Below are 12,370 nucleotides of genomic sequence, written 5' to 3'. Positions count from 1 at the left end.
AACAAGTAAATTTTGGCTCAAAATGGTCTGTACAAATTGTTCGTTCACAAAAAGTTTCATTTCTGCAAATTTGTTTGTAAGTTTAAGTAAACAATGACATCTAAAGTACTACTTTGTGTCAAAGTAGGGCTACTTTTACGTACGTTCTAAATTTGAGGGAGTAATTGGTGGTCTGACACTTACACAAGTGTCCTTACGACCAACTGAATATTGCTAGGTCTTCCAAGTGCTTCAGAAAACCTTTTTTTATATTATTAACATCTGTTTATCAGCAATCAAAGCTGGGCTTGAAAGGTATTGTTAAACTGTATATACTATAGGTGGCGTGAATCAGATGTAGGTACTAACAAAATCGAAAGATCTTTTAGAGTGCATGCAATCTAAGACTTGCTCATCTTGCAATAGTATTAAAACATTTGACTATTCTACACCTTACACAAGTATCCCCCATTCCAAACTAAAAGAAAAAATTGAAAGAGTTGGAATTGCATTAAACAAAATAGCGAACGTAGATGCAAGTATCTTATCTAGGGGAGGAATACATCCTACTTTGTAAAGAATCACTCTGATTAAAACAAAAACATTATCTGAAACTGACTGATAATGAATACAGCAGTTACAATTATATCAGCCTCATATCTTGATTTACATTTGGAAATTGACAATAAGGGTCGGTTGCAAACAAAACTTTACGACAAAATAGATGATTTTAGCTTCCCAATTGTGATCTTTCCATTTCGATGCAGAAACATTCCATCAGCGCCTGCATAAGTAATATATATCTCTTAATTACTATTCCTGGGCTTGTTATACCTATATGATATCCTTGAAAGATTATTGATAAGGTTGCTACTTACTAGGACACTTTTAAACCAAAAGATCTAAAGGAGAAGTTGAAATATTCCCTTAGTAAGTTTTACAGACGCTATCGCCAGTTGATATCGGATAGGTTCCTAATGTCATAACTCCAATCCACTTCTTTTTTTCGCCACGAATGTGACCTTCCGAATAAGACTATTTACCGGGTTTGCAATAAAATGAGCAACACGACTGGTGATACATGAGAGCATGATCTGCTAACCTTTTCGGAGCACCTGAGATCATCCCCAATGTTGGGTAAGGTTCGTGTTGCTTTGTCTTTGGCTTCTAAGTTGTGTCTTGTGTACTACTATTTGTCTGTTTGTCTTTTTATTCTATAGCCATGGCGTTGTCAGTTTATTTCCGAACTATGAATTTGACTGTCCCTCTGGTATCTTTCGCCGCTCTTTCACAAAGAGATAAATGACTTATCAAATGTGCTACTACCAAGTATTTGATTTTGTTCTTTATCTAATCCCTGTTGACCAATATATCCAATATCAAATCAAATGCAGTACATGTTTGTTTTTTTATGTCGCGAAAACAACTCGAACTATTGCAGCTGCAGGTAAAAAAAGATAGTTACCGGACTATTAAATAAACTTTATTTGTGTTAAAGTGTGACCACATGACTTCCTCTAACAGTTACTCTGTACGAAAGCTTAGAATGAAATAAGGCAACATAGATAAGTGCTTTAAAAACAGGGACATGACTTGTCTTAACTTAATAAATATATACAAACAGTTATCATCAATGTGTAAAAATACCATAATAATTTAATATCACACATGGAGAATATACTCGTTGCAAACATACATATGCAAATAATTTTAACCAAACCATACTTTTTCACTTTAATATTTGATGTTTTCTACCTACCAGTTTCGAAATACTGCGTTACATATAGCTGCCAAAGCAGATAACCAGGCGATAGCTACTCTTTTGTTAGACGACGATTGTGATCCAAACATACGAAATAAGCACGTAAGTACAAGTACAAGTACATTTGTGTTTTCTTAAACATAAGTTTATGTTATTAATAATAAGATATACTAAGTAAAACAGGCAGTATAACATCTGCTTGAATTAATCGGTGTATTCATATATTGTGTTGACATAGATTGTGATCCATATAAGCTGCAGATCTACCTAACAATAACATAACGAATCTCATATATCATTCTAACATTTAAGATTGTTACAAGTTGCACAATGTATTGGTTGAAATAATAAATTCAACATGATACGACGTTAAATTGGACCTCCTGCTGATAGAGTTATGAAATGCGTTGACGGTGTTTGAAACTTATCAGTCACCATTATGATAATGATTGTAATCAAACCATTATTATTAAAGAAAAAAAACCTTGTAAAATTGGAATATGTGTTTGTAAAAATAAGACTTTTAGGAACCTTTTACCAGAGATTTATTCTAAAAATATTGGTATGATTTAGATCAATTTTGCATAGCCTTTCTAAACTGTATCAATATTGCTGTTTCTTTTCAAACACATATGTCTCTTTTTCTTTGAATTACATTTTTATTTGTTTTTCGTTTTAAAACAATCAATACATTAGAGTAACACACACAATTGAAGATTAATATGAGGAATGCGCTACCTTAGATGCCAGCTTTAATTACCAAGCCAATAATTAAAATAGTGAATAATTCTATGTCCCTACATATTTTTTTGTTTAAAATTGAAAAAAGCTGATATTTTCAAGTGACACTAAACTATAAATCTGTAATTGAATTTCTGCAAATCCAGTCGCACCTCAATTCAAATAGCAAGGAAGTACCCACAGAATAAGCATGCAGATTGTAAATTTGAAAGCTTTTGTAAAGTTGGAAACTTTTCAGATGGGTCATTTAGAAAGGCTTATCTATGTGTCTAGCCAGTCCAATTTAATATCTAAAACAAGTGAGATAAATGATGATATTGGAACAAACAACCACCACAGGCAGAGTAATTGTGGAATGGTCTGTTGACAATCTTAGGGCCCATTGGTATTGTAGTCTCTTCCGGATTAAACTGCACATTAGATTTTCCAAAGACATCGGATTTTAATGAGATTGACAAAAAGATCACAGACAATGCCCTCATTATAATCTATAGTGCATTTGTAAAATACAAGTTCTTAGGCATATTGTATTTATTAACATATAAATATACACAAATGCTGATATTATAAATTTTGATAATTGACAGAAACAAATCGATATCCTTGCAAATTATTGTATTACACATACAATTTATCTGTATTTACTGCTAAGTTTATACTAAAATATATACACACAAACACAGACGCCTGTAACCAAATGTTAAGGTAGGGGGAGTCCCTGGTATTTAACCCACTCCTCCTGTCGAAAACCTGTAAACGGTTGAGATCCTCACCCCTTAACTATAAATATTCTTGTATGGGACAATAAAACAAATCAAATGAAATATAGGGGGAGTCACCCTACCCCATTGTTTGAGAACTTGTAAACGGTTGAGACCCTTACCCTTAAACCATACATAGTATTCTTGTATGGGATATTGAAACAAATCAAATGAAATGTAGGGGAAATTCAAAGGGTAACACCCTACTCCTTTCTGTTTGAAAACTCATAAACGGTTGAGATCCTCACCCCTTAACCATAAAAATTCTTGTATGGGACAATAAAAAAAATCAAATGAAATATAGGGGAAGTCACCCCCACCCCATTGTTTGAGAACTTGTAAACGGTTGAGATCCTTACCCATTAACAATACATAGTATTCTTGTATGGGATATTAAAACAAATCAAATGAAATGAAGGGGAAATCCACAGGGTAACACCCTACTCCCTTCTGAGAACTTATAAACGGTTGAGATCCCACTCCTAAACCATGTAATTATATTCTTGTATTGGACAATAAAACAAACCAGATGAAATATACAAATGAAGAGTCCCTCTGGGTTAATGCACCCCCTACAATTTGAGACCTTGTTAACAGTTATTTTCCCCAACCCGAAACTAATGTATTCTTGTATTGGACAAAAAAACAAACAAATGAAATATATTGAGAGTCGCTCTGGGTTATTGCACCCCCTCCTGTTTGAGAACTTGTAAACAGTTATGTTCCCCAACTTGAAACTAATGTATTCTTGTATTGGACAAAAAAAACAAACAAATGAAATATATTGAGAGTCCCTCTGGGTTATTGCACCCCCTCCTGTTTGAGAACTTGTAAACAGTTATGTTCCCCAACTTGAAACTAATGTATCCTTGTATTGGACAAAAAAACAAACAAACAAATGAAACATATTGAGAGTCCTTCTGGGTTATTGCACCCCTCCTGTTTAAGAATAAGTTTTAAAAATGCTGAATACACCATTATGCTTTCAAATTCAGTGTTTGTCAAAATGTGCAATTACTAATCAGATTAGCGATTTTCACATCACCCACCTCATAGTCTTGTAATGAGTGATCAATAAATATGACTATTAAGAGCAATTCTCTGTAACCACCAAAGAAATTCTAATAGGGTCTGGCACACATGGTCTCAGATTTTGAAGAAACTTTAACATAATAGCCAGTACCTTACCTAAAGGCAATAACAGGCAAAATTTTTTTCCAAAATATCCCGGTTGCCATGGAAACCACATGGGTTGATTTAAGCAATAAAAGGTCATATTTTAACTCTTGAAAAAGTGAAAAAACGACATTTTGCACTGTTTAGTACTTTTTTCATGTATAACATAACCTTTTTTTCTTAATAACATTATATAAATGACCTCTAAGCTCTTTAAATTTCACATATGATTCCCATTCACAATTATCAATTATTCTGCTACCAGCTAGTAAAGATATGGTCAAATGGCAAATTTGAATTTCAGTAAAAAACGTGTAAATACAGGATGTTCAAGTGGATTTTTTTCAAAAATGCAGCGTCTCTCAGTTAAAAGTGAGGTATATTTAGAAACCCCCTATTAAGGGCTTCCAAATTATAAAAAAAAATTTATGGGCAAATAATTACAAAAAATATGATAAATGAATGAAAAACACAAGATTTTCAAATTCTGTAAATTGTATTTTTCTACAAGTCAATAAAGATCCAAGTAAATTACATATTTACACAATACAAACATGGCATTAAATTCCTTACAATGTAACAAAATTAATCAGTAAATACTTTCAGTCCAGAAAAATATTTTTGCTTCATGAAATTTAATAAAAATGGTTGCTATGGTTACCGAATTTCCATAATTTTACATTTTTTTGTTGTTCTCAAAATGAGTATGTATTTTTTCATTTTTTGATATTCATATTTGTAATTTAACACAGAGAGAAGAAAGATCTGATTGTGCATATTAGTTTTCAACTGATACAGATCAACAAAATTTGCTATTTATAAAATTGTGGCTAAAATGCTTGTCCATCTTATATTTTCAAAATCAAGTAAAACACCTTCGAAGTACATGCAAATTTCATTATAATATTAATCTCATATTGGTACAATTAAGGTAATTTAGAAGATAACTGTATTGTATTTTAACCTTTTTATACATAAAACATAGATATTACTGTTGCAAATTGAGTTTACCTAGGCACATGTAGCACATGTAAACAATACAGCTATGTCCATTCTAATGCAATAGTCAATAAAAGTATTGTTTCTGTTTTTTTATTTGGACATAAAGTTGCTTAAACCAAAAATTCCACAAAGCATTGTTGACTTCTTTGGCACCTAACCTTCATAGCAACATCATGACATCATATGAATACTTCCAGTGTAAAACATTAACATTGAATGTTTTACAGCTTTGTTAATGCTTTAAATTAGGATATAAACTGATGAAAAGTAGTTTTAGGGAAACATTTTTTTAAATTTGCTTGTTTTTTTAGGAAAATATAATGTTCAATCCAATATGGCTGCTTCTTGCATCTGTTCAAGAAGAACCTTAGTTATGGTAGATTGTTGAATTTATGCAGAGTGGTAGCAAATAGAAATTCAATGATACAAACAAATTGCGTTAGAATAGTCATGTTAAAAATGCTAATTCGGTTCACTTAAAACTAAAATGCTAACAGTGCCAACATGTCTGCACTTTAAGAATAACATTAATTCAACAAGTATATCAAAGACATTGTACATGTATAACAAAACTTTCAAGCAATTATCATAAGTAAGTTAAAACTGCTATGGTTACAGAAATATCACCTAATCAAGTTTGTACATATTGACAAAAAGAAAAGATGAACCAGTATTCAAATGAATAGTTCATACATTCAAATGTGCAACAAATAAAATATCAAAACAAACATCAGCATCTTTACATTTCACAAATTTCACAAAAACATGTAGCATTATGTTTGGAAAGTCAGATATATCATGATTATATGGCCATATGTTGTTAGGATAATTGGTTCAGAGATTTCAGATCAAATTGGGATAACTTTAATTCAAATTGCAATACGTATCATGTTTCACTATGTTCAAATTTAATCTTAAATATAACAGAACTTCAGAAGTGTAAGCTTATTTAATTTAGTGCATTTTAAAACTAGGTACTAAACTTATCATATAAATTTTTCTGTACTCTTTATTCATAGCTTATTTTTTTCTAATTTGTATTGAAGTCTTTTAAGTGTTTGTCTTTCCCTTAAATTAAACAGCAATGTATGATCCCCACTTAGACTTGTATTGTGTCTGAAGACTTTTGTCACAAATGATGTGTTTTAAACCTGTTCTGTTGTGACAGAACAAAATTTTGGAAAGGTTTTTTTATTGCTGCTGACGGATATCAAGTGATGGCAAAATCAAATTTATTTTAGTATAAAATATCAATAGCACTTGTTTAGTCTTCGATTGTCTCTAAAATCTCTGTTTTCAGTTGTGTTCTGACAATTTCAGACTTAGCAGATTTATAGTCATTCTTATCTGTTTTTCTCTGTTGTTGTGCCAATCTAGAAAAAAAACCACTTATCTGCTGGGCAGTTAAGAACTCATCTTTCCTAAACATATATGCACCAGATCTCATATGTTCTGCAGCTGTATAAGGGTCTATTTTGGAGCCAGATTTTTCCCCTTGGTTAAATAAATCTGTCATAAATTCCTTCTGTTTGACACTAAAGAAAATCTTTTTCTTTTTCATTTTCAATGCCCATCCCATTTCTTTGACACTCAAACCTGGAATAGATGCATTTTGTAGTAAGGCAGCTTGCATATCAGGACAATGCTGTACATTATTGGAAAGCTTTTGGGCATATAGTACTTTTGCCTGATCTTTTAATGGGCCTTTCTCCAGCTTGTATTCACAGCTGCCTTGAAGGAGGTGTTGATCAAGACTGATTCGGTTCTTGAACTCCCTAATGCAGCCATCCATGGGACAAATAAATGTCTGCTTTTGCTGTTTTGAAACCTGTTCTGTTCCTAAAAAGAGGATAAATAAAATAAAATATGTTTCAAAAAAAAAAAACACAGTAAAATTCAAATTTACTACATGTAACCATGCGCAGTTCCAATTGGGCCATTCTCATCAGAAGATTTTTGAAAAAGATTATGCCAGAAGTGGACCAGGAACATAAAAAGGACAAAAATACTAATTATATGAATATTTTTCAACATTGGACAGTCTGATTAACTATAACAAGATTCTGTCTACACCCATAATCCTGCAACCCACAAACAGGGAATTTAAATGATGCATAAGTAGATAACAAGGTTTATTGAACTTTATGTTGGTTTTCTCCGTTTTGTAACAAATTATAATTATGATCATTATCTTCCAAGTGTGCTTAAGTTTGGATATGTTCCTTACGTCGTAACTACAATCCACTTCCCTTTCATGAATGTGGTGTACCGAATCAGACAATTTAACGGATTTGTTATCACATAAGCAACAGGACGGGTGCCACATGTGGAGCAGAATCTGCTTACCCTGCCAGAGCACCTGATATCACCCCTAGTTTTTGGTGGGGTTTGTGTGGTTTATTCTTTAGTTTTCTATCTTGTGTCATGTGTACTATTATTGTCTATATGTCTTTTTCATTTTTAGCCATGGCATTGTCAGTTCATTTTTGATTTATGAGTTTGACTGTTTCTTTGGTATCTTTCATCCCTGAGCCTCTTTGGTACATGACAGTTAGTAAATGAAATAATTATAAAATTACCTTTAGTAATGAGATCGGTTAAAGACATCTCTGTCCAGTCATTAAGTACTTTTAACTGCACAGAATTCTTTGATAATTTTAAAGTCACAAGCTTTCCTGAAATGAAAATTGAATTTATTTTTATGACACTATGATATAAAATTACCTGAAGTTTTATAGCATACATTCTAGTCTAGGAATTTGTGGCCTTTTTTTTTTTATCAAAAGGCTCTATTTATTATCTGATTATCTGGCTGACATTAGATGGTGGGCATTCTAAGTACAAAATGAAGTATGCAATAACATTGAGAATGGAAATGGGGAATGTGTCAAAGAGACAACAACCCGACCATAGAAAAAAAACCCAGGACAAGGTCACCAACAGGTCTTCACTGTAGCGAGAAATTCCTGCACCCGGAGGCGTCCTTCAGCTGGCCCCTAAACAAATATATACTAGTTCAGTATATTATTTTCAGTGGTCGTGTTATGTATAAAACAATATGTTATTTGTAATTTTTTTTTCTTTCTTTAGGTTGAATATAAAAGTAATACCTTCACCAATATTGTATGCCTGCCACATCCTCAGATGACTATTCTCAAATCTAAAGTTGTAAAAACTTGTAATATTGGTGATGGTATCTTTATTCTTGGTGACATCTAAATCATGGATTGTGTCCACAACCTTCACCCTGTAAGGTTGTCCTGGTACTTTATCAAGTGCCTACAAAAGATTGGATACTAAATGAATTCAATAGAAACAATATAAAACAAGACCTGCTGTGATATCCCTGATTTTTAATAGGTACCCATCAAGATTCAAAGATTAGGTGTATAAAGCATAAATATGAATATTATTGAATCCACTTAAGGCAACTGTATTGCAGATCCACATAATAATACATTTTTAATTAATTCCAGGAAAACATGCATTTTTAAACTTGCAAATTCTTGAAAATTTCAGTGAATAGAAGAATGTTCTTTTACAAACTTGTAAGGTTTTACAAAAGAAAAACAAACCTTTTTCATATCATAGGCTGTTGTTACATCTCTGCCTTCATTGATGTATCTTTTAATTGCAAACTTGGCATGAGCTGCCTTCCTGTCACAAGGACCTGTAATAGTAATTTTAAGACTTTAATGTACTTTCTTTTTTTACTTAAGGAGGCTCGCGGGTATAAGATTTTCAGGAAAAAATTAAACATTTATTTTTCATTACAAATTTTATTTATTACCGTTAGTAGTTGTGACTTTATCCTATGGTACAAAAATCATTCCAAAAAATCAATTCATGTTGGCCCCAGGTGACTTTTAAAATGTAGATACCATTGAAAATGCTCAAAATTATCTCCCTTTGGTGCAAAAAGCCATTTTTTTTGCATTAAAATTGAAATATTTTTATAGAACTTGAAAATAAGATTTTGTTGGGATTTTATAATGGTATTTTATGAAGAAGGACATACAAAAAAAAAGTATAGATAATTAATAAATATAAGAATTAAAAGATGATTAAGAAAAATAAAAAAAAAAATAAAAAAAAAAATATGAAAATAAAAAAAAAATTAGTTTGATGTCTGTTAATTTTGTAAAGTTGGTAATCCATCAAATAATCATGTGAAGCCTCTTGGTAAATGCACCAAGCTTGATTAAACTTGTCAAACTTTTAATTGATATCTTCTTCTCCAAAATATAATGATGCTTTATTTTTTCAATCAATGCTGTTAAACTTAATTCTCCTTAAAAATATCTTGTATTATATATATTATATATATATATTGCGTAATCCAGAGAACAATATTGTTTTGAGGGTCACCTTTGTACAGTTGTGATAAATTTCAAAACAAAAACATATCCTGTTTAAATGGTATACTAATACCATTCTGGAGAAACCAAATTTCAGTTTGCTCAATAAATTGAACATAATAACAGTCCCACAGTATATGTTCAATTGATTCAAGTTCAGTCTTACAAAAAGTACAATATGGGTTTTGCAATATCCCAATTTGTATAAAAACGTATTTGTTGCCAGAATTTTATGTATGAATAATTCTATACTGAAGCCATTGTAGCTTAGTATTTTTTGTAATAGCAAATGGTAATTAAAAATCTTTTTCCAGTTTTGATTTTCTAAAACTAAAATTGCTTTCCATCTTTTTACTCCTGTAGGACCGGTGTTGTTTTTGTTTAGCACCATAATCCCTTTTTTCTTTTGAGAATGGTCTTTTTAACTGCTAGTATGAAAGGAGATACTAATTTATAATCTCCCCTATTAAGTTTTTTGGAAGTCTTAGTCAGCATAGAAATTATGCTATTATATTTCATGATGTCTAAATTCATCAGAAAAACTCCTGAACTTGATAAAAATTTGGAAAGGTACCATTCTCCCCAACAATATCATTAACGTGTAGAATACCCTTACTATGTTAGTCTTTGAAAAACACCGGTTTGTTGTCAATATGGAATAGGTTAGTCATCCAAATTGGACTGGAAAGAAAATATTCCCAGTCGTGCAAATTCATTTCTTTTTCAAGTACCATTTGCCAAGCACCCAGTACATCTTTCCAAAATGTATTCGTAATACTTTGCTGTAGTTACTTTACATAGCTATTACCACAACTAAAGAATCTATTTTTATCAACATATGACAAAAATATATTTCGCCATTTACAATCGTTTTTAATTTTTAATTCTTCTTATCCAAGTACATTTCAAAGCATTTATAAAAGCATGTAAATTAATTATTTTAAGCCTCTATCATAATAATCTTCTTGTATTACATCTTTTTTTAACTCTATGAACTGGTGAGTTCCAAATAAACTTATACACAAGTTCATTTATCTCTTTAATAATATCTTCACTTGGATTAGGTACATGTTTTAGTAACAATATTAAAAGATTTAAAATTGGCAACATAAGTGTCTTTACAACAGTTATACTACCAATTACAGTAATGTTACGTCTAGACAATTGTTTGACTAGTCTTGTTATTTTTACAATATTTTCATCATAATTGATTAGTTTATCTAAATCAACATCAAAATTAACACCCAATAATTAAAAGGATGTGCTTCCCCAAGTAAGATTTTGATTTGTAAAAAAATATCTCTGTGCTGTACTTTTTACCTCCAATCCAAATTACATGAGTTTTGGAAAAAATTATATTCAAACCAGAAATATTAACAAACCAATCTACTTCCAATAATGCCTCATTTCAAGATTCTTCACTACCATCTAAAAGTAGTGATGTATCGTCAGCAAACTACGAGAGTTTGTGTTCAACATGAAGAACTTTGATTCCATTTATATTTTTGTTATTTCTTATTTATAACGCTAAGTGAAAAAGTCTGAAAGATTTCCTCCCTGAATGACTGCTAAATAAATGTTTTGATAGAGCACTTTAACCCAATTTATTATAGATTCCCCAAAATTAAAAAAAATCAATACATTTAAAAGAAATTCCCATGAAATGGAATCAAAGGCTTTTTTCAAAATCGATCAACAATAAAAGGCCTGGTATATCATTATCTTCAGTACATTCCATGATATCATAGATCAATCTTAGATTTTCCCAAATATATCTTCCACTCATAGAACCAGTCTGATCAGTATCTATAAGTTTAGTCAAAACTGTTCTAATTCTTCTTGCTATAACCCCAGAGTCAATTTTATATACAGTATTAAGCAAAGATAAAGGGCGCCAGTTTTCTAAAAAAAATATCTAGGTTTGTTACCCTTTGAAAGACATGTAATTATCCCCTGTGTTTGAGTAACAGAAAGTTCCCCTTTATCACAACCTGCATTCAAGGATCCTACAACACACATTTAATTATATCGACAATAATGCGTGAACAAAACATTCAGACACAATAGGTAAACATGTAACAAATAAAGATAAAAAGTCTAATTAGGTAGGTCAGACTCGTGAAAAGGGAACGTGACTGTTTCTTAATATCAAAATAACAAAATTACGGAACTCAAACCTGAAATGTAGACATATCAGTCAGTGTTCTGCAGTTATTTTGTTCTTACGTTAGCAGCGTTTAAATCAGTTCCGTCCACAATGCACTTCAACTTTTTAATTGTTTGACTTTATAAATATTTTGATATGAGTGTCACTGATGAGTCTAATGCAGACGAAACGCGCGTCTGGCGTACTAAATTATAATCCTGGTACCTTTGATAACTATGTATACACATAAAACCACTTTGTGTTTTACAGGGAATAAAGCCAAGCGAACTAGCCAGAGGATTTAAAATGAGAAAGTTATTAAAGGTAATGTATGAATTGTACATACTTGTAACTAGTATTTTCAATTCAGTTTTTTTAATAACGATACAAGTTAGTAACAAATGTATATTTATGAATGAATGCATATTCTTGTAATACAGTTGTT

The 12,370-nt window shown here is 31.2% G+C and overlaps 1 protein-coding gene across 1 annotated transcript; it reads right to left on the bottom strand.

The window, feature by feature from the left end:
- Positions 1 to 6,312: 6,312 nt before the first annotated feature.
- LOC143059325 (uncharacterized) lies at positions 6,313 to 10,040 on the bottom strand. The gene is made up of 6 exons (XM_076232806.1): positions 10,032 to 10,040; positions 9,853 to 9,856; positions 8,997 to 9,091; positions 8,532 to 8,700; positions 8,001 to 8,096; positions 6,313 to 7,260 (listed from the first exon to the last, which is right to left on the bottom strand). The coding sequence occupies exons 1-6, from the start codon at positions 10,038 to 10,040 to the stop codon at positions 6,686 to 6,688; spliced, it is 948 nt and encodes a 315-aa protein (XP_076088921.1). The 3' UTR covers positions 6,313 to 6,685.
- Between the last annotated feature and the right edge of the window lie 2,330 nt (positions 10,041 to 12,370).

Source organism: Mytilus galloprovincialis, chromosome 14 (genome assembly GCF_965363235.1).
Source record: "Mytilus galloprovincialis chromosome 14, xbMytGall1.hap1.1, whole genome shotgun sequence".
Lineage (NCBI taxonomy): Eukaryota > Metazoa > Mollusca > Bivalvia > Mytilida > Mytilidae > Mytilus > Mytilus galloprovincialis.
This window is presented reverse-complemented; position numbering and strand designations above follow the sequence as displayed.

Bases quoted from the DNA above. Each gene is read 5' to 3' on its own strand.
- LOC143059325 (XM_076232806.1), bottom strand. The intron at 8,701-8,996 runs GTTTGTTTTTCT...AATCTTTTGTAG, and splicing joins CAGCCTATGATATGAAAAAG to GCACTTGATAAAGTACCAGG. The intron at 7,261-8,000 runs GTAATTTTATAA...TCCTCTTTTTAG, and splicing joins AACCGATCTCATTACTAAAG to GAACAGAACAGGTTTCAAAA.